Below are 24949 nucleotides of genomic sequence, written 5' to 3'. Positions count from 1 at the left end.
ACTGATAACGTCATTATGGGGGACTGATAACGTCATTATGGGGGACTGATAACGTCATTATGGGGGACTGATAACGTCATTATGGGGGGGACTGATAACGTCATTATTGGGACTGATAACGTCATTATGGGGACTGATAACGTCATTATGGGGGGACTGATAACGTCATTATGGGGGGACTGATAACGTCATTATGGGGGACTGATAACGTCATTATGAGGGGGGACTGATAACGTCATTATGGGGGGACTGATAACGTCATTATGGGGGACTGATAACGTCATTATGGGGGGACTGATAACGTCATTATGGGGGACTAATAACGTCATTATGGGGGACTGATAACGTCATTATTGGGACTGATAACGTCATTATGGGGACTGATAACGTCATTATGGGGACTGATAACGTCATTATGGGGACTAATAACGTCATCATGGGGACTAATAACGTCATTATGGGGACTGATAACGTCATTATGGGGACTGATAACGTCATTATGGGGACTAATAACGTCATTATGGGGACTGATAACGTCATTATGGGGACTAATAACGTCATTATGGGGACTAATAACGTCATTATGGGGACTAATAACGTCATTATGGGGACTAATAACGTCGTTATGGGGACTGATAACGTCATTATGGGGACTGATAACGTCATTATGGGGACTGATAACGTCATTATGGGACTAATAACGTCATTATGGGGACTAACAACGTCATTATGGGGACTAATAACGTCATTATGGGGACTGATAACGTCATTATGGGGACTGATAACGTCATTATGGGGACTAATAACGTCATTATGGGGACTGATAACGTCATTATGGGGACTGATAACGTCATTATGGGGACTGATAACGTCATTATGGGGACTAATAACGTCATTATGGGGACTAATAACGTCATTATGGGGACTGATAACGTCATTATGGGGACTAATAACGTCATTATGGGGACTGATAACGTCATTATGGGGACTGATAACGTCATTATGGGGACTAATAACGTCATTATGGGGACTGATAACGTCATTATGGGGACTGATAACGTCATTATGGGGACTGATAACGTCATTATGGGGACTAATAACGTCATTATGGGGACTGACAACGTCATTATGGGGACTAATAACGTCATTATGGGGACTGATAACGTCATTATGGGGACTAATAACGTCATTATGGGGACTGATAACGTCATTATGGGAACTAATAACGTCGTTATGGGTGTGGACTGTTGTAACGTCACTACATGGGTGTATCTAAACTGATACTCATTAATGGGACTGATAACGTCATTATGGGACAGAGACGTCGTTATGGGGAGAATAGAGTCAAAAAGTAACGTCAGACTGAGCTCTATGAATGGACAGACAGAATAGGAGAAGAAGAGAGAGAGAGAGAGAGAGAGAGAGAGAGTGGGAGAGAGAGAGAGGAGAGTAGATGAGAGAGGTGGGAGATGAGACGAGAGAGAGAGAGAAGAGAGAGAGAGAGAGAGAGAGAGAGAGAGAGAGAGAGAGAGAGAGAGAGAGAGAGAGAGATGGGAGATGAGACGAGAGAGAGAGAGAGAGAGAGAGAGAGAGAGAGAGAGAGAGAGAGAGAGAGAGAGAGAGAGAGAGAGAGAGAGAGGAAATTGAACCTTCTGGATGAAACTGTTTTTTGCGAATTAAAGCGAGGGGACCTGAACCACGTTGCCCTCCAGTTGAGGGAGCGCCGTACCGGCCATAACTCCAACAGAAGCACTAATTACATTGCCCGACGTAATTAATACCCCTTTGTCCCGTTTAATTAGTCAGAGGCGAATGAGACTCTTTGCTATAAACTCTCCCCCTTTTTTCCTCTCATTTTGAGACACTCGGTATCATGCGTTTGGGCGGAGTGGCTCATGATACATCATCATCTGCCTGCGATAGTTATACATATGTATATATATATGTATGTATGTATATATATATATATATATATATATATATATATATATATATATATATATATATATATATATATATATATATATATATATATATGTATGTATATATTTATTTTGCTTTGTCGCTGTTTCCCGCTTTAGCGAGGTAGCGCAAGGAAACAGACGTAAGAATGGCCCAACCCACCCACATACACATGTATATACACGTCCACACACGCATATATACATACATATACATCTCAAAGTATACATATGTATATACACACACAGACATATGCATATATACACATGTACATAATTCATACTGTCTGCCTTTATTCATTCCCATTGCCACCTCGCTACTCATGAAATAACAACACCCTCCCCCTGCATGTGCGCGAGGTAGCGATAGGAAAAGACAACAAAGGCCACATTCGTTCACACTCAGTCTCTAGCTGTCATGTAATAATGCACCGAAACCACAACTCCCTTTCCACATTCAGGCCCCGCAGAACTTTCCATGGTTTACCCCAGACGCTTCACATGCCCTGGTTCAATCCAATGACAGCACGTTGACCCCGGTATACCACATCGTTCCAACTCACTCTATTCCTTGCACGCCTTTCACCCTCCTGCATGTTCAGGCCCCGATCACTCAAAATCTTTTTCACTCCATCTTTCCACCTCCAATTTGGTCTCCCACTTCTCCGCGCTCCCTCCACCTCTGACACATATATCCTCTTGGTCAATCTTTCCTCACTCATTCTCTCCATGTGACTAAACCATTTCAAAACACCCTTTTCTGCTCTCTCAACCACACACTTTATTACCACACATCTCTCTTACCCTTTCATTACATATTCGATCAAACCACCTCACACCACATATTGTCCTCAAACATCTCATTTCCAGCACATCCACCTTCCTCCGCACACATCTGCCTATAGCCCACGCCTCGCAACGATATATCATTGTTGGAACCACTATTCCTTCAAGCATACCCATTTTTGCTTTCCAAGATAACGTTCTCGACTTCCACACATTCTTCAACGCGCCCAGAACTTTCGCTCCCTTCCCCACCCTATGATTCCATTTCGCTTCCATGGTTCCATCCGCTGCCAAATCCACTCCCAGATATCTAAAACACCTCACTTCCTCCAGTTTTTCTTCATTCAAACTTACCTCCCGATTGACTTGTCCCTCAACCCTACTGTACCTAATAACCTTGCTCTTATTCACATTTACTCTCAACTTTCTTCTTTCACACACTTTACCAAACTCAGTCACCAGCTTCTGCAGTTTCTCACACGAATCAGCCACCAGCGCTGTATCATCAGCGAACAACAACTGACTCACTTCCCAAGCTCTCTAATCCACAACAGACTGCATACTTGCCCCTCTTTCCAAAACTCTTGCATTCACCTCCCTAACAACCCCATCCATAAACAAATTAAACAACCATAGAGACATCACACACCCCTGCCGCAAACCGACATTCACTGAGAACCAATCACTTTCCTTTCTTCCTACACGTACACATACCTTACATCTTCGATAAAAACTTTTCACTGCTTCTACAACTTGCCTCCCACACCATATATTCTTAATATCTTCCACAGAGCATCTCTATCAACTCTATCATATGCCTTCTCCAGATCCATAAATGCTACATACAAATCCATTTGCTTTTCTAAGTATTTCTCACATACACTCTTCAAAGCAAACACCTGATCCACACATCCTCTACCACTTCTGAAACCACACTGCTCTTCCCCAATCTGATGCTCTGTACATGCCTTCACCCTCTCAATTAATACCCTCCCATATGATTTACCAGCAATACTCAGATAAGAACAAACATTATTTCCATGACTTTTGCTGTATATTTTTTCTAGTCCTCTTCAAAAGGGGTAAGGGAATGACCATTCACACACCCCAATTTCACGTCAACGATCGTTAGGGATGTACGTTAGGCACGAACGTAATTCGTTAATTAGAGATATCATGAATGGTTATAGGGAGGAGAATTGATCGGTGTTAATCAATACAGAACATGAGGCGAACATCATGTATATATATATCCCCCCCCTCCACACACACACATACACACACACACACACACACACACACAGCTCGAAGGAGTGTAACTTGGAGGTCAATTAGTCATGATCTATTAACGACGTGTGCGTTACAGATAAACGAGCTAGAGATAAGAGATAAATTCATCATTTAGAATATCGTGGGAAACATTCCACCAAGGGGAAAATGAAGATATTTATCCCAATCTAAGAAGATAGGAGAGAAATGTGTATTCCCATCCATCTCTCATGAAAATATATTTTCTCTTTTTCTCCCTCCCCCCCCCCTTTCCCCTGGGGCCCCTCGGTAAATAAGTTATATACTCATTTATCATTTCTCATTTCGTTACGTAAACACACTCAGAGCCCGAAGCTTCGCTCGTAGTCCATATAACACTTACTGGTACACTGCAGTGAAAGGGAAATTATAAAAACATTTCCCTTTGTTGGGGAAAATATATATATATATATATATATATATATATATATATATATATATATATATATATATATATATATATTGGAAAGGATCACAATTTTGCGCGTGATCAAGATATTCCGATGAGTCCACGGGGAAAATGAAACACGATAAGGTCCCAAGTGCACTTTCGTGTGATAATCACATCATCAGGAGGGGAGACACAACTGACTGTTATATTTCTCTCTTATGTCTCCCCTGATGATGTGATTATTACACGAAAGTGCACTTGGGACCTTATCGTGTTCCATTTTCCCCGTGGACTCATAGGAATAAATACATACATATATATATATATATAAGAGACAGGAGGTCAAGAGAAAGGTGCAAGAGGTGAAAAAAAGGGCAAATGAGAGTTGGGGTGAGAGACTATCAGTAAATTTTAGGGAGAATAAAAAGATGTTCTGGAAGGAGGTAAATAGGGTGCGTAAGACAAGGGAGCAAATGGGAACTTCAGTGAAGGGCGTAAATGGGGAGGTGATAACAAGTAGCGGTGATGTGAGAAGGAGATGGAATGAGTATTTTGAAGGTTTGTTGAATGTGTCTGATGACAGAGTGGCAGATATAGGGTGTTTTGGTCGAGGTGGTGTGCAAAGTGAGAGGGTTAGGGAAAATGATTTGGTAAACAGAGAAGAGGTAGTAAAAGCTTTGCGGAAGATGAAAGCCGGCAAGGCAGCAGGTTTGGATGGTATTGCAGTGGAATTTATTAAGAAAGGGGGTGACTGTATTGTTGACTGGTTGGTAAGGTTATTTAATGTATGTATGACTCATGGTGAGGTGCCTGAGGATTGGCGGAATGCGTGCATAGTGCCATTGTACAAAGGCAAAGGGGATAAGAGTGAGTGCTCAAATTACAGAGGTATAAGTTTGTTGAGTATTCCTGGTAAATTATATGGGAGGGTATTGATTGAGAGGGTGAAGGCATGTACAGAGCATCAGATTGGGGAAGAGCAGTGCGGTTTCAGAAGTGGTAGAGGATGTGTGGATCAGGTGTTTGCTTTGAAGAATGTATGTGAGAAATACTTAGAAAAGCAAATGGATTTGTATGTAGCATTTATGGATCTGGAGAAGGCATATGATAGAGTTGATAGAGATGCTCTGTGGAAGGTATTAAGAATATATGGTGTGGGAGGCAAGTTGTTAGAAGCAGTGAAAAGTTTTTATCGAAGATGTAAGGCATGTGTACGTGTAGGAAGAGAGGAAAGTGATTGGTTCTCAGTGAATGTAGGTTTGCGGCAGGGGTGTGTGATGTCTCCATGGTTGTTTAATTTGTTTATGGATGGGGTTGTAAGGGAGGTAAATGCAAGAGTCCTGGAAAGAGGGGCAAATATGAAGTCTGTTGGGGATGAGAGAGCTTGGGAAGTGAGTCAATTGTTGTTCGCTGATGATACAGCGCTGGTGGCTGATTCATGTGAGAAACTGCAGAAGCTGGTGACTGAGTTTGGTAAAGTGTGTGGAAGAAGAAAGTTGAGAGTAAATGTGAATAAGAGCAAGGTTATTAGGTACAGTAGGGGTGAGGTTCAAGTCAATTGGGAGGTGAGTTTGAATGGAGAAAAACTGGAGGAAGTGAAGTGTTTTAGATATCTGGGAGTGGATCTGTCAGCGGATGGAACCATGGAAGCGGAAGTGGATCATAGGGTGGGGGAGGGGGCGAAAATTTTGGGAGCCTTGAAAAATGTGTGGAAGTCGAGAACATTATCTCGGAAAGCAAAAATGGGTATGTTTGAGGGAATAGTGGTTCCAACAATGCTGTATGGTTGCGAGGCGTGGGCTATGGATAGAGATGTGCGCAGGAGGATGGATGTGCTGGAAATGAGATGTTTGAGGACAATGTGTGGTGTGAGGTGGTTTGATCGAGTAAGTAACGTAAGGGTAAGAGAGATGTGTGGAAATAAAAAGAGCGTGGTTGAGAGAGCAGAAGAGGGTGTTTTGAAATGGTTTGGGCACATGGAGAGAATGAGTGAGGAGAGATTGACCAAGAGGATATATGTGTCGGAGGTGGAGGGAACGAGGAGAAGAGGGAGACCAAATTGGAGGTGGAAAGATGGAGTGAAAAAGATTTTGTGTGATCGGGGCCTGAACATGCAGGAGGGTGAAAGGAGGGCAAGAAATAGAGTGAATTGGAGTCATGTGGTATACAGGGGTTGACGTGCTGTCAGTGGATTGAAGCAAGGCATGTGAAGCGTCTGGGGTAAACCATGGAAAGCTGTGTAGGTATGTATATTTGCGTGTGTGGACGTGTGTATGTACATGTGTATGGGGGGGGGGGGGGTTGGGCCATTTCTTTCGTCTGTTTCCTTGCGCTACCTCGCAAACGCGGGAGACAGCGACAAAGTATAAAAAAAAAAAAAAAAAAAAGAATATATATATCTTTCTTTCATACTATTCGCCATTTCCCGCATTAGCGAGGTAGCGTTAAGAACAGAGGACTGGGCCTTAGAGGGAATATCCTCACCTGACCCCCTTCTCTGTTCCTTCTTTTGGAAAATTAAAAAAAAAAACGAGAAGGGAGGATTTCCAGCCACCCGCTCCCTCCCCTTTTAGTCGCCTTCTACGACACGCAGGGAATACGTGGGAAGTATTCTTTCTCCCCTATCCCCAGGGATAATATATATATATATATATATATATATATATATATATATATATATATATATATATATATATATATATATATATATATATATATATATATATATATTCCTATAAATGCTTTCGAGGTGATGGAGTGGGACAAAGGGGTCTTCCCCCAAAAAAATAAAATGATATTGAGTAGACTTCATGTGGTCTATTACACCAGCACCTTCATATACTCAGTCATGAACTCTATGACCACGACACTGGCCTGTAATATAATGAATGAGGTGACTCAATGACGTTATCTTTCCCTCACAGTGGCTTAATGATGACCAGATGTGAGAGAGAGAGAGAGTGGTCATCCATGGATCGTAGATGGATACTTTAAGACGAGACGCTTTTCTATGTTAGTGAAATACTTGGATTTGTTAGCGAGGAAGATGTCTTCCTTAGCTTTGATTGTGAAATACATGTTTGAGAACTTTGTTAATATAATCGGGATATATATATATATATATATATATATATATATATATATATATATATATATATATATATATATATATATATATATATATATATATATATATATATATATATATATATGTATATATATATATATATATATATATATATATATATATATATATATATATATATATATATATATATATATATATATATATTGTCATTATCATTATTATACATATTATACATTATCATACATAAACACCCACACACGCACATAAACATACATATACATTTCAACTTATACGTGCATATGCATACACAGACATATACATGTATACACATGTACATATTCATACATGCTGCCTTCATCCACTTCCGTCGCCACCCCGCCACACGCGAAATATCACCCCCCCCCCCCCTCCTCCATCTATATTCTGTTAGATAAACATGGTAAAGATTGAATTACTTTCATTGAGATCATATTCTGATGTGTGAACGCCACGCGATAATGGTGGTATAAGAACATATATAATATATAATTTCGTGATGATAAAATTTCATTTCCAGTTCCATGTTGGCAGGGCTTTGAAGTATGAATACATTACTGGTGCCAAATTAACTTCTGGTTACAATTCCATCGCTTTACATAAATTACCTTTCATAGGGAAAAAAAAATATTATGCATTCGATTTCTTTTTTTTTTTTTTCAAATTTATTATGGATATATCATGAATAAATTAATTGGAATCACCGGATCAAAATCCATTGGTGTTTGGCTCGTATTTTGAGCATAGCTTAGATATTGACGATCATCTAATTTCAATGTAATTTGGTCGCTTAATCCCTTATGATTTTCCATAAAGTCACACCAGCATTTGCCTGACTAATTCCTAAAGTCGCCATATCTCATTCTAGCATTGCCATACTTGACCTGAACAAATTGCCATTTACCACTCCATCTTCGTCAGGCCCCTCGCATGCTCGCCTGGGCTCCAGAATACATCATACAACAGCAGGATGCATAAGTTGTATCTCCTGCTAGATCTATTTCCTAGATGCCATATCAATGAATTAATCTATTCCATCAATTTGATGAATTTTGACAACAATTAAGTCCTTTTCTCAGAGCCTACTTAATTATCCTATGCAAATTTCATTGAAATTCTATTGTATTTTTAAGAATACATTTTGTATTTACCTTATAATGAAAAATACAATAGAGATCTGCTGTATCCTGTGTATATGTCTCATACTTGCTAAATGTATATTCATTCACGTCTTCTGTATGATCATACATTCATTTTAAATATACCATACAATAATAAATGCTTGCATTCATACTCACTTTACATCTACTGTATGATCATACATTCATTATACGTGTACTCTACAATAATACACTGTTTGTACATATACTCATTTCACATCTACTGTATGATCATTTAACCTGCACTCTACAATAATACATGTTTGTATACATACTCAATTGATATCTACTGTATGATTATACATTCATTATACGTGTACTCTACAATAATACATGCATCAGAAATTTTGTGTTTACATAAACAGTTTGTAGAAGGTTGGGCAATACCAACACTGTATAGAAAGAGTGGCTACGAAACAAACAAGGGAGAGTGGGTACTTTAAACAGACAAGGGAGAGTGGGTAGTTTAAACATACAAGGGAGAGTGGGTAGTTTAAACGTACAAGGGAGAGTGGGTAGTTTAAACGTACAAGGGAGAGTGGGTACTTTAAACAGACAAGGGAGAGTGGGTACTTTAAACATACAAGGGAGAATGGGTAGTTTAAACATATAAGGGAAAGTGGGTAGCTTAAACATACAAGGGAAAGTGGATAATTTTAACATACAAGGGAGAGTGGGCAGTTTAAACATACGAGGGAGAGTGGGCAGTTTAAACATACAAGGGAAAGTGGATAATTCTAACATACAAGGGAGAGTGGGTAGTTTAAACATACAAGGGAAAGTGGATGAATTTAACATACAAGAGAATGTGGGTAGTTTGTACGTACAGGAGAAAGTGGGTAATTTAAACATACAAGGGAAACTGGGTAATCTAAACATACAAGGGAAAGTGGGTAGCTTAAACATACAAGGGAGAGTGGGTAATCTAAACATACAAGGGAGAGTGGGTAGTTTAAACCGACTCACTCACACAACATGATGGGAATTCAGCTTACCTGGCAGGAGAACTAGCAGTAACCACGCAGGTACGATGGTAACCTGGAGGAGAAAAGAAAGGGAAGATAATGTGACACATGTATGTGACCATATGTGCGGCAACCGTATATCCATCTTCTGTATTTACATACTTCGGTACACATGCTCTTTTTTTATTTCTCTCTGTCTCTCTCTCTCTCTGTCTCTCTCTCTCTCTCTCTCTCTCTCTCTCTCTCTCTCTCTCTCTCTCTCTCTCTCTCTCTCTCTCTCTCTCTCTCACAGAGTACGCCTATAAATGTGTGTTGTGTGTGTGTGCTATTCTAGTTACATCTATGTATGATTACTTATACATAATTCTATAAAAGTATTTCTTTTCGTCCACTGCAAAAAAAATTTTTTTTCGAGGATGATGAACAGCTGGGATGGGTGTGTGGACAGACTGCCACACCCAGGAATCGAACCCGGCCGATCCCATGCATGACTTATGATTAGAGTAACATTAATGTTATTAAATCATATGGTAATCCACTTTCAAGTTTGCTCTACCATTTATAAAGAAAACAAAATCAAATCTGACCTGCCATTTGAGAAGATTATGTCTATAATGCTGCAATCTATCTTCAGATTTTCGACCAAAAGAGAAGTTTTATGACCGTCGTCTGGGTATAGAGGTATGAGATCGTGAAGCCCCATATACCACAGCAGGTCAAGTGTTCTTTCCTTCCTATTGATTCTTAGACTAAGACGCTAACATATCCTTCTCGTGTGTGTCAATTTTATATCACTCAAAATTCGTGCATTAACCTGGTTCTATGATGAAATATACATCTAATATACATCTCTTTTAGGGATGTTGATATATATATACATATAGTAGAATACACATTTTTTTCTCTTCTGAATTTGGAGGATTTCATAAAGGTACAGTCTGTATTCAGTGGCTGAGTTTGATGTCGTTGGAAATATATGCATAATGTTGAGTGAGATTGGAATATATGCGTCTTTGCGATGGTATGAGCGTACATTACGATACCGTGACCTGTGACCTGACCCTTAAAAGTTAGATTATGCCCATGCTCAAGAGTCGTACCGTCGCACTTAAGGTGGTACCGTCGTGCTCAAGGGTCGTACCGTCGCACTTAAGGTGGTACCGTCGTGCTCAAGGGTCGTACCGTCGTACCTAAGGGTCATACCGTCGTACCATCCACCAAGAGTCGTATCATCGTACACGAGGGTCGTACCGTCGTACCTAAGGGTCGTACCGTCCACCAAGGGTCGTACCGTCCACCAAGGGTCGTAGCATCCACCAAGGGTCGTACCATCCACCAAGGGTCGTACCGTCGTACCTAAGGGTCGTAGCATCCACCAAGGGTCGTACCGTCCTCCACCAAGGGTCGTACCGTCCTCCACCAAGGGTCGTACCGTCCACCAAGGGTAGTACCGTCGTACCAAAGGGTCGTACCGTCCTCCACCAAGGGTCGTAGCGTCGACCAAGGGTCGTACCACAGCTCACAACACAAACCCCTTTAATGAAGCCGGTCAGCTGGTTAACTCCTCCACCCTCGCTGCTGGGGACCCAGACACATGTGTTCCCAAACACTTATAAGTCCCCAGTGTTACTTATAAGTCCCCACTGTTGCTTATAAGTTCCCAGTGCTACTTATATGTCCCCACTGCTACTTATAAGTCCCCATTGTTACTTATATGTCCCCAATGCCACGTATAAGTCCCCAGTGCTACTTATAAGTCCCCAGTGTTACTTGTTTGTCCCCACTGTTACTTATAAGTCCCCAGTGTTACTTATATGTCCCCACTGTTGCTTATAAGTCCCCAGTGTTACTTATATGTCCCCACCGTCACTTAGAAGTCCCCAGTGTCACTTACAAGTCCCCAGTGTAACTTATAAGTACTTAGTTGTGTTACTTATAAATCTCCAGCGTTACTTATATGTCCCCAGTGTTACTCATAAGTCTCCATTATCACTCATCTATCCCCAGTATCACTTATAAGTCTCCAATACCACTTATAAGTCTCCATTATCACTCATCTATCCCCAGTATCACTTATAAGTCTCCATTATCACTTATAAGTCTCCATTATCACTTATAAGTCTCCAGTATCACTTATAAGTCTCCAGTATCACTTATAAGTCTCCAGTACCACTTATAAGTCTCCATTATCACTTATAAGTCTCCGGTATCATTCATATACACGTATACTTTATCACTTATAAGTACCCAGTATCACTTGCACATGCACCGTGTCACTTGAATGCATCCACCACACATCATAGGATTAACATAAGTGATTCAGTTGAGAACAGTTTTGGATTCTATTGATCCATAGATGATACAAGGGTATTGTGGCACCTTCTGTTATAGCCTCTCTTGCTGTATGTACACTGTATTACACTGTATGTACACCGTGCTTCACTGTATGTACACTGTACTCCACTGTATATACTCTATATTTCACTGTACTGTACACTGTATTCCACTGTATGAACACTGTACTCCACTGTATGTACAGTGTATTCCACTGTATATGCACTGTATTCCAATGTATGTACACTGTACTCCTCTGTATGTACAGTGTACTCCACTGTTCTGTACACTGTACTCCACTGTATGTACACTATATTCTACTGTATGTACTTTGTACTCCATTGTATATGCATTGTATGCCATTGTATGTAGAGTGAATTCCACTCTACGTACACTGCACTCCACTGTATGTACAATGAATTCCACTTTACGTACACTGTACTCCACTGTATGTGCGCTATTCTCCACTATATGTGCACTGTATGCTACTGTATGTACACTGTATTCCACTCTACGCACACTGTACTCCACTGTATGAACACTATGGTCCTGCTGTATGTACGCTGTGCTCCACCGCACCTCACTGGCATTAGCAAAATAAGACTGTAAACATGTGAAGGTTCGAAGCAGAAGACCGACACACGAGTGACTCCCACGCGCCCGTAACGCAAAGGTTCATTAAGCCAGCACCACGAAGCACCTGAAGCAATAATAGTGATAATGACTCCAGGAAAGTATTAAGTCAGGGAGAGGCCCTTGGGAGGAGGAGGAGGTTCGTCAGCGACGCCCTGAGAGAAATCATCGCTGAGGACATGAGGGAGGCATGGCCTCACTAGGCAGGTAGGCGCCCAGCCGAGCCGCAAACGATCCGGAACTGATTCGTTGTGGAACGAAGCTTCGGATCCTCGCGAGAGTCGACTCCTGCGGGAGGATAATGTCTGCTGGTGATGGATGGCGGGCCGGAAAAAACAAAACACGGGAGAGGATTATATGGAATAAGCGAATCTCTTTTGTTTCTACTGTGCCTTTGGGTTTACGTTCCCCACCTGGACATTCATATACTCACTCCCTACCCACAAATGGACTCGTCCTTAATTCATATTACTCAAAACGGCTCATTAATACTGTGTGCTGTGTGCATTCTTCACCACGCAAGACAGAAATCACTTGACCAGGGATATGTAAAGCTTCCATCTCTAACTTGTATGTGAATCTGTATCTCAACCTCTGGTCTGGTATGACGCACACACACACACACACACACACACACATATATATATATATATATATATATATATATATATATATATATATATATATATATGTATATATATATATATATATGTATATATATATATATATATATATATATATATATATATATATATATATATATATATATATATATATATATATATATATATATATATATATATATATATATATATATATATACATATATATATATATATATATATATATATATATATATATATATATATATATATATATATATATATATATATATATATATATATATATATATATATATATATATATATATATATATATATGTTGGAAAGGATCACGATTCTGCGCGTAATCAAGTATATTCCTATGAGTCCACGGGAAGAATGAAACACCATAAGTTCCCAAGTGCACTTTCGTGTAATAATCACATCATCAGGGGAGACACAAGAGAGAAATATAACAGTCAGTTGATATACATCGAAGAGACGAAGCTAGGACGCCATTTGGTAAACGTGTGATAAACATCCTTCAAGCCTTTTGCTCGTTCTAGTGTGCTATTGTGTAACCATTTCCGCATGCTCTCTCTCTCTCTCTCTCTCTCTCTCTCTCTCTCTCTCTCTCTCTCTCTCTCTCTCTCTCTCTCTCTCTCTCTCTCTCTCTCTCTCTCTCCTCCTTTCAATCGTTATTTATCTACTTATCACCACTCTCCTCTCCACCATCACTCTCCCAGAGCTCTCACCCCTTGCCACCTCCATTACTCTCCCTGGCTCTCACACCCTAGCCGAACACAAATTCCCTCTCCCCCACAATGCTTCAGGTCGACCCATACTCCACATCCTTTCAACACTTTTCAACACAAATGGAAACAAGATTTTTCTTCTTTTTTTTCAGCACTTTTTTTTCAACACCTTTTTTTCAGCACTTTTTTTTCGAAAACGAGTATCTTTTTTTCCTTGTTATCCAAACGACATTTTTTTTTCATCCTCTCTGACACGACAAGCGACGAGGTTGCTGATACCCATGTTGAGACGAGACTTGTAGAACCCGTAACAAGAGGTGACGAGACTTGTAGAACATGTATCAAGTGAATACGAGGCTTGTAGAACTTATACTAGGTGAAGGTGAGGCTTGAAGAACATATAACAAGGGAATACGAGGCTTGTAGAACATATCACAAGTGAAGACGAGGCTTGTAAAACATATAACAAGTGAAGATAAGGCTTGTAAAACACATAACAAGTGAAGATAAGGCTTGTAAAACATATAACAAGTGAAGATAAGGCTTGTAGAACATATAACAAGTGAAGATGAGGCTTGTAGAGCACGATGGACTAAGATACCATTCAAATCCAACCAACTTCTTTATTGTTTTCTCTTCGTTAATGTAATTTCTTTGTACAATCACGACGTAAAGTGATGTAATACGTTCATTTGCTTATGTATATCGCTGGGAAACGTATACACATATTCTTTATTTCATTGTCTCGTCAGTGATTACATAAATACGTAACATTTCCTGGGGATCTGTGTGTGTACATCACAACGTAAAGAAAAGACTTATCGTTTTTACTTCCAGTTTCTATACGAGACTCAAGTGGGTTTCTCTCTTCTGATATCCCACAAGGATCTAAGGCTCCATTATGGATGAAAATCCTGATGATTAAGCGGTTACAGATTGTCTAATATACTGTATTTCCCAAGATCCCTGACTTCCACTGTAGCACAGACGCGACACAGCGAGTTCTCTGGAGCGGAGAGGGATATCCAGTGACGCAGATTCGAGACAGAGAAAAAAAGAGCAAGATTTATAGACAGAAAAGAACAGAATCAGAGCATCAACTCAGATATCCGGTTGAGGCTCATAATCTTGGGGACCCATCTTGAGGCGAAGAAGGACGTGGTGTGAGGACGTATACACCCCAGAGACCTGGCTTGAAAAGACGCCTATGAGGAGGCCGCCTTTCACAGCCACTTCAGGAGGTCTCACCACCACCTCCCCCCCAAGGGGAAGTGGCAGTGGGGGTGAAGGTAGGAGGGAGCATCGTAGATGGTATACAAGTGACGTAAGTCCCACATGGGTCGCTACGAGTGAGTGTCTGAGATGGGGCGTCGCTATTCCTGTAGAAAGACGACTTTACGTCTACTGAAATGTGACGGTTTAGATTCTTGAAAGCAAAGTTATCTACCTTATCTACCTTTGTACAAGATATCTACCATACCATACCCATCTAGAGTACAAGATATCTACCATACCCATCCTAGAGTACAGGATATCTACCATGTCGCACCCATCTAGAGCACAAGATATCTACCATACCATACCCTTCTTAGAGGACAAGATATCTACCATCTACCATACCCATGCTAGAGTAAAAGATATCTACCATACCCATCCTAGAGTACAGGATATCTACCATACCCATCCAAGAGTACAGGATATCTACCATACCCATCCTAGAGTACAGGATATCTACCATACCCATCCTAGAGTACAGGATATCTACCATACCCATCCTAGAGTACAGGATATCTACAATACCCATCCTAGAGTACAAGATATCTACCATACCCGTCCTAGAGTACAGGATATCTACCATACCCATCCTCGAGTTCAAGATATCTACCATGATAACCTGGGATACAGTATAACTACAGTACGTTATCTTGGCTTACATTTTGCAAGAGTAACTTAATATTTCAGCAGCAGTAATTTCAGAGCTGCAGCGGCACAGTAACATGGTTTAAAAATGTAGGACATGCAAGGGTCGCCTTCTTGTTTTCTCAAGTACTTTTCTGATGTTCAAGCCAGAAAGGCCGCCACCCAAATCCTTTTATATCGTGTCACAAGCCTTCTCCCAAGTCCATTGTTCTTGGATATAGTTTCATATTTTCTAGGTGAATCAGTCAGATTAAATAGCCATCATACTGATCATATTAAATAGCCATCATACTGATCATATTAAATAGCCATCATACTGATCATATTAGATAGCCATCATACTGATCATATCAAACAGCCATCATACTGATCATATTAAATAGCCATCATACTGATCATATTAAATAGCCATCATACTGATCATATTAAATAGCCATCATACTGATCATATTAAATAGCCATCATACTGATCATATTAAATAGCCATCATACTGATCATATTAAATAGCCATCATGCTGATCATATTAGATAGCCATCATACTGATCATATTAAATAGCCATCATACTGATCATATTAAATAGCCATCATACTGATCATATTAAATAGCCATCATACTGATCATATTAAATAGCCATCATACTGATCATATTAAATAGCCATCATACTGATCATATTAAATAGCCATCATGCTGATCATATTAGATAGCCATCATACTGATCATATTAAATAGCCATCATACTGATTATATCAAATAGCCATCATACTGATCATATTGAATAGCCTTTCTTTTTCTCTCCATTTTTTTTTTTGAGTGTGGTCAGTTAATGTGTCACGATCTTTGATCTCTGTACAGAGACTGGAGCCACCAGGTACCCTGAGCCAGGAGCAGTAGACAGCTACACACACACACACACACACACTTGTCTGGTTGTGGTAAGTGTGGTGTTGGACCACTCTGTAATCTTGTGGAGAATTACGGTGTGTGGTAAGTCCCCCAGAATATTCAACAGTCACTTAACTTAGCCCCGGGGAGGAGAGTGGGTCATTTTCCTAAGTGCTGAAGCCTTGTGGATGCACAGAGGGGGGAACATAACCCCCTGAAATATTGAGAAGACATTTGTCTCCACCTCACAAGAGTTAAACGGAAGACCAGGTTTTGGCGAAACCTTGGGGGGGTAAGGAGAGGAGCGACACAAAGAGGGTTTCTTTCTTCTTTCTCTTCTAGGCTGAGAGATGTTTTATCTTCCTGAAGCCCTGAAATGATTTGGTTTCATTGGAGATATAAGTTATCTTTCAGTTCATGAAGTCAGAGATATCATTTTTCCTCCGTCTTTCTTAAAGGCCTAATGGGATTTTAACACACTGAAACTGAAATCAGTTATTCCCTGAAATAATTTGGTCCTATTGAAGATATAAGAAATCTTTCAGTTCCTGAAGCCAGAGATATTTCCCCCCCTCCTTCTTCAAGGCCTAATGAGATCTTAACCCACTGAAACTGAAATCAGTTATTCCATTGAAAATTTTGAGTGCATTTCACTAGCTAAAGGGATATAAGAGGCCTTTACACCCATTTATCCATTACTGAAGATATGTCTATCAAATCTCGAAAGGCAAAATTAGTTTCAGGCTTCAGGAGATGAAAAAAACTTTTCCCCCCTTTCTTCCACCTTAAACTTCCAAGCGATGAGACACATCCCCAGGGGAAGAAACTCGGTAAATTATTTACACCGGAGGGAAACTCTGTAAAACATTTGCGGGTAAAGAAAGTCATCAGAACTACGAGACGAAGATTAAACATAAGAAAAAAAAAAAGTTGGGGTGTTTATAAGGGATCTGATGCCTCAAGGGAAGAAGATACAAAGTTTCAAATCTTTTCCAGGATGAGACAGACCTAAAGTTCTGGTGTGGTGAAAACCAAACCTTTTACCAAATACAGTGTATGAACGTAATGTTAAAATCACACTATCGTAAAGTATTGTCGTACTTTTGCGTCACTCGCAATTGTGGTATATATATATATATATATATATATATATATATATATATATATATATATATATATATATATATATATATATATATATATATATATATATATATATATATATATATATATATATATATATATATATATATATATATATGTATATATATATATATATATATATATATATATATATATATATATATATATATATATATATATATATATATATATATATATATATATATATATTCTCATGTTAACTGCATGTGAATGATAAATGAGGAAGGTAGAATGAGTTAGGGGTACGTGGGAAAGCCAGATAACAGAAGACCTGATGGTCTGTGACGAGGTCACCTGTAGAACGAGTGAAATACAATAATACGTGGAGGTACGTGGGAAAGCCAGACAACAGAAGACCTGATGGTCTATGACGAGGTTACCTGTAGAACGAGTGAAATACAATAATACGTGGAGGTACGTGGGAAAGCCAGATAACAGAAGACCTGATGGTCTATGACGAGGTTACCTGTAGAACGAGTGAAATACAATAATACGTGGAGGTACGTGGGAAAGCCAGACAACAGAAGACCTGATGGTCTATGACAGAGACCATCTACCGTAGGACAGTTTCAGTGTCCTGAATTCCTTGTCTATATAGATGGAATTGTGATGGTAAAGCAGGAGGGAGGGAGCAGCCTTCACTGGAATGACACCATATGTTGGGAGTGGGAGCATAACAGGGTGATGTCAGGCCAGGGTGACTATGTCAAGGGGAGAATAATGATCGTAATAAAAGGGAGATAACAATATAGCAGGAAGGGTGTGTATGTTACGTTGTATTACATCAGGGGAGGGAGGCTGTATCAAGGGAGGGAGGCTGTATCAGGGGAGGGAGGCTGTATCAGGGGAGGGAGGCTGTATCAAGGGAGGAAGGCTGTATCAGGGGAGGAAGGCTGTATCAAGGGAGGGAGACTATATCAGGGGAGGGAGGCTGTATCAAGGGAGGGAGGCTATATCAGGGGAGGGAGGCTGTATCAGGGGAGGGAGGCTGTATCAGGGAGGGAGACTATATCAGGGGAGGAAGGCTGTATCAGGGGAGGGAGGCTGTATCAAGGGAGGGAGACTATACCAGGGGAGGGAGACTATATCAGGGGAGGAAGGCTGTATCAGGGGAGGGAGGCTGTATCAGGGGAGGGAGACTATATCAGGGGAGGAAGGCTGTATCAGGGGAGGAAGGCTGTATCAAGGGAGGGAGACTATACCAGGGGAGGGAGGCTGTATCAGGGGAGGAAGGCTGTATCAGGGGAGGGAGGCTGTATCAGGGGAGGGAGACTATATCAGGGGAGGAAGGCTGTATCAGGGGAGGGAGGCTGTATCAAGGGAGGGAGACTATATCAGGGGAGGGAGGCTATATCAGGGGAGGGAGGCTATATCAGGGAGGGAGACTATATCAGGGAGGGAGACTATATCAGGGAGGGAGACTATATCATGGGAGGGAGGCTATATCATGGGAGGGAGGCTATATCATGGGAGGGAGGCTATATCATGGGAGGGAGGCTATATCATGGGAGGGAGGCTTCTTCTGAAGTTCTAATACATGAAGGTAGACCAGGAGGCTTGCTGCAACGTATTCTTCTGAAGTTCTAATACATGAAGGTAGACCAGGAGGCTTCCTGTAACGTATTCTTCTGAAGTTCTAATACATGAAGGTAGACCAGGAGGCTTCCTGTTAACGTATTCTTCTGAAGTTCTAATACATGAAGGTAGACCAGGAGGCTTCCTGTAACGTATTCTTCTGAAGTTCTAATACATGAAGGTAGACCAGGAGGCTTCCTGTAACGTATTCTTCTGAAGTTCTAATACATGAAGGTAGACCAGGAGGCTTCCTGTAACGTATTCTTCTGAAGTTCTAATACATGAAGGTAGACCAGGAGGCTTCCTGTAACGTATTCTTCTGAAGTTCTAATACATGAAGGTAGACCAGGAGGCTTCCTGTAACGTATTCTTCTGAAGTTCTAATACATGAAGGTAGACCAGGAGGCTTGCTGTAACGTATTCTTCTGAAGTTCTAATACATGAAGGTAGACCAGGAGGCTTGCTGTAACGTATTCTTCTGAAGTTCTAATACATGAAGGTAGACCAGGAGGCTTCCTGTAACGTATTCTTCTGAAGTTCTAATACATGAAGGTAGACCAGGAGGCTTCCTGTAACGTATTCTTCTGAAGTTCTAATACATGAAGGTAGACCAGGAGGCTTCCTGTAACGTATTCTTCTGAAGTTCTAATACATGAAGGTAGACCAGGAGGCTTCCTGTAACGTATTCTTCTGAAGTTCTAATACATGAAGGTAGACCAGGAGGCTTCCTGTAACGTATTCTTCTGAAGTTCTAATACATGAAGGTAGACCAGGAGGCTTCCTGTAACGTATTCTTCTGAAGTTCTAATACATGAAGGTAGACCAGGAGGCTTCCTGTAACGTATTCTTCTGAAGTTCTAATACATGAAGGTAGACCAGGAGGCTTCCTGTAACGTATTCTTCTGAAGTTCTAATACATGAAGGTAGACCAGGAGGCTTCCTGTAACGTATTCTTCTGAAGTTCTAATACATGAAGGTAGACCAGGAGGCTTCCTGTAACGTATTCTTCTGAAGTTCTAATACATGAAGGTAGACCAGGAGGCTTCCTGTAACGTATTCTTCTGAAGTTCTAATACATGAAGGTAGACCAGGAGGCTTCCTGTAACGTATTCTTCTGAAGTTCTAATACATGAAGGTAGACCAGGAGGCTTCCTGTAACGTATTCTTCTGAAGTTCTAATACATGAAGGTAGACCAGGAGGCTTCCTGTAACGTATTCTTCTGAAGTTCTAATACATGAAGGTAGACCAGGAGGCTTCCTGTAACGTATTCTTCTGAAGTTCTAATACATGAAGGTAGACCAGGAGGCTTCCTGTAACGTATTCTTCTGAAGTTCTAATACATGAAGGTAGACCAGGAGGCTTCCTGTAACGTATTCTTCTGAAGTTCTAATACATGAAGGTAGACCAGGAGGCTTCCTGTAACGTATTCTTCTGAAGTTCTAATACATGAAGGTAGACCAGGAGGCTTCCTGTAACGTATTCTTCTGAAGTTCTAATACATGAAGGTAGACCAGGAGGCTTGCTGTAGACTACAAGAGTCTCCTGGCACCTCTACTGCAAACGGTTGAATGTGGTGAGGACACAAATGATCTTTGGTCATCATCTCAAGACGGATGACGTCCACGTCAAACCTTCCCTGGGGCTTCAACAAGGATGTATCGTTGTGATAAGATCAATATATATATATATATTAAATGACTCTACATTTCCAGTGATTCTAAGACTTGATAATTTATGTTCATTTCATTTCCGCGTGAGACGTTTGGTTCATCATCTGATATCAAGATGGCCTTATTACTTCTCGGAAGGGAGTTGTATTAAGTTCTTTTTAATGTAATTCTTCCACATCTGTGTTGAGAAACGTCCAGCTTTTATGATTACCTTTTTGATTTCTTTGCGACAACACACACACACACACACACACACACACACACACACACACACACACACACACACACACACACACGCTACTCCTATGATGCCCATGTTATATATCACAGCAAAGAGATGTTGTCACTGTCATATGACACGAGACAAAGGTGCTGTCAGTGTCATATGACACAAGACAAAGTTGTTCACCCTCCTGACTCACAACAACTCACCCTCACAGCTTCCTCATACACCATGAGGCAGCCCCAGTGAGGGTGTTGTACAAGACAGTGAAGCCCTCATCCTCACAACTTCCTCATACACCATGAGGCAGCCCCAGTGAGGGTGTTGTACAAGACAGTGAAGCCCTCATCCTCACAACTTCCTCATACACCATGAGGCAGCCCCAGTGAGGGTGTTGTACAAGACAGTGAAGCCCTCATCCTCACAACTTCCTCATACACCATGAGGCAGCCCCAGTGAGGGTGTTGTACAAGACAGTGAAGCCCTCATCCTCACAACTTCCTCATACACCATGAGGCAGCCCCAGTGAGGGTGTTGTACAAGACAGTGAAGCCCCTCACCCTCACAGCTTCCTCATACACCATGAGGCAGCCCCAGTGAGGGTGTTGTACAAGACAGTGAAGCCCTCACCCTCACAACTTCCTCATACACCATGAGGCAGCCCCAGTGAGGGTGTTGTACAAGACAGTGAAGCCCTCATCCTCACAGCTTCCTCATACACCATGAGGCAGCCCCAGTGAGGGTCTTGTACAAGACAGTGAAGCCCTCATCCTCACAACTTCCTCAATGATAAACACTGGACTGCCATCTGAGCCTGAGATAATATCACACATTAATTAATCCCCGACTTTCAAAGTTCGTTAGAGCAATCCACCTCCAAATGTGAGTCTCATTTCACTCACTCATTAGGCTCAGTTTACTGCCCTACCTACACGATTCTCTGGACCTAAAGTTCTTCGACGTATGTGTCTATGTTGCTAGCACTGATGGTAATTAATTCCGCCCTAGGGAAGTCTTCTGACTCGAAGCTGTCATTATGATAAGTGGGGATGGTTATATGACAGTGACATACACTGTGTGTGTGTGTGTGTGTGTGTGTGTGTGTGTGTAAGCAGCTTTACGGAGAGAGATGCAAAAAACATCCTTACGTAGGTCCCTCTTCCGCTCATTATCTCGCTCTCCACTTCTCTGTCTCACTCTCACTCCCTCTCTCTCTCTCTCTCATCCTCTTTCTCTCTCTTTCTCTCTCTCTCTCATCTCTCTCTTCTCTCTCTCTCTCTCTCTCTCTCTCTCTCTCTCTCTCTCTCTCTCTCTCTCTCTCTCTCTCTCTCTCTCTCTCTCTCTCTCTCTCTCTCTCTCTCTCTCTCTCTCTCTCTCTCTCTCTCTCTCTCTCTCTCTCTCTCTCTCTCTCTCTCTCATCCTCTCTCTTTCTCTCTCTCTCTCTCCTGCTTCACTGTCCCCAGGCTCACTTCCTGTCACCATCATTAGAGTATGTTTGTGCTACACTTATGACACAGCACAATGAGGTGATGTCAGTGTCATATGCCACCACACAGAGGTGCTGTCAGTGTCATATGCCACCACACAGAGGCGGTCGGTGTCATATGACACCACACAGAGGGGGTCGGTGTCATATGACACCACAAAGAGGTGCAGTCAGTGCCATATACCACCACACAAAGGTGTGCTGTCAGTGTCATATGCCACCACACAAAGGTGCTCACCCACGCCTTCATTCACCTGACTGCCTGCATCGCCGTTTCCTCCCCCTATCATGGGGGGCCCGGGGGGTCATTTTCCCTTCCTCTGTTGCAGGATGTCTTCCTTCTGTTTGTATGTTGGGTTCGGCTTTAATCTGTTGGTGATATTTCTCCCGTTACTTGCATATCCCCTTTATCTGTTGAGCTGTGTCCCCTTACTTTACCAGCCTCCTTGCTCCCTTATACTCTCCTTCCTCCCTTATACGCTCCTTGCTCCCTTATACTCTCCTTGCTCCCTTATACTCTCCTTGCTCCCTTATACTCTCCTTGCTCCTTTATACTCTCCTTGCTCCCTCCCTTATACCCTCCTTGCTCCCTTATACTCTCCTTGCTCCCTTATACTCTCCTTGCTCCTTTATACGCTCCTTGCTCCCTTATACTCTCCTAGCTCCCTTATACTCTCCTTGCTCCCTTGCAATCTCCTTGCTCCTTTATACTCTCCTTCCTCCCTTATACTCTCCTTGCTCCCTTGCACTCTCCTTGCTCCTTTATACTCTCCTTGCTCCCTCATACTCTCCTTGCTCCCTTATACCCTCCTTGCTCCCTTATACTCTCCTTGCTCCCTTATACTCTCCTTGCTCCCTCATACTCTCCTTGCTCCCTTATACGCTCCTTGCTCCCTTATACCCTCCTTGCTCCCTTATACTCTCCTTGCTCCCTTATACGCTCCTTGCTCCCTTATACCCTCCTTGCTCCCTTATACTCTCCTTGCTCCCTAACTTTCTCTCCCCCTCCTCTCCCATGTCATTTATCTCTCTAGCTTTCTCCCCCAATATCTCCCCCATTTCCTACCTCACTGAACCCGTGTCTATCTCCACCCCAGAACTCTCTCTCTCCCCCAGTGTCTCCCTCATTTCCTCCCTCACTGAACCCGTGTCTATCTCCACCCCAGAACTCTTTCTCTCCCCCAGTGTCTCCCTCATTTCCTCCCTCACTGAACCCGTGTCTATCTCCACCCCAGAACTCTCTCCCTCACTGTGTCTGTGGACATGGTTGGGGGTCAAGATAGATGGTGTTAATCTCCCCATCTCCCCAGCCCTCCATCCCAAGCCACCGTGGGGAGGATAATATAGTAAGGGGCTGGGAGGTTTGTAGGATCATAGCCCTCCTCCCCTCCTCTCCCTCACCTCCAAATCAGACACCCTCCCTCCAACACCGGGCCCTCCACAGAACCTCCCTCCAACGCCGGGCCCTCCACAGAACCTCCCTCCAACACCGGGCCCTCCACAGAACCTCCCTCCAACGCTGGGCCCTCCACAGAGCTTCCCTCCAACACCGGGCCCTCCACAGAGCTTCCCTCCAACACCGGGCCCTCCACAGAGCCTCCCTCCAACACCGGGCCCTCCACAGAGCCTCCCTCCAACACCGGGCCCTCCACAGAGCCTCCCTCCAACGCCGGGCCCTCCACAGAACCTCCCTCCAACACCGGGCCCTCCACAAAACCTCCCTCCAACGCCGGGCCCTCCACAGAACCTCCCTCCAACACCGGGCCCTCCACAGAACCTCCCTCCAACGCCGGGCCCTCCACAGAACCTCCCTCCAACACCGGGCCCTCCACAGAACCTCCCTCCAAAACCAGACGGAACAAGAGTTCCTTCCTTGAGGACCTTACAGTAACTCACTCCTAGGGCTAACGGAAGCCCTTAGGGGCTGACGGTGGCCCTGAGGAAGGGCTGGTAGTGGCCCTTAAGGGCTGTAGGTGGCCCTGAAGAAGGGCTGGTAGTGGCCTTG

The 24949-nt window shown here is 42.2% G+C and overlaps 1 protein-coding gene across 1 annotated transcript in view; it reads right to left on the bottom strand.

Annotated features, from left to right (window-relative positions):
• LOC139762808 (uncharacterized) overlaps positions 1 to 24949 on the bottom strand; it is a 197309-nt gene that overhangs the window by 111347 nt on the left and 61013 nt on the right. Inside the window, exon 2 of the mRNA XM_071687963.1 lies at positions 9726 to 9768. Coding sequence (XP_071544064.1) covers positions 9726 to 9768 — 43 coding nt within the window. The remainder of the gene's footprint in view (positions 1 to 9725; positions 9769 to 24949) is intronic.

This window comes from Panulirus ornatus, chromosome 44 (assembly GCF_036320965.1).
Source record: "Panulirus ornatus isolate Po-2019 chromosome 44, ASM3632096v1, whole genome shotgun sequence".
NCBI classification, from domain to species: domain Eukaryota; kingdom Metazoa; phylum Arthropoda; class Malacostraca; order Decapoda; family Palinuridae; genus Panulirus; species Panulirus ornatus.
The sequence above is the reverse complement of the archived record's forward strand: the minus strand, read 5'-3'. Positions and strand labels throughout refer to the sequence as shown.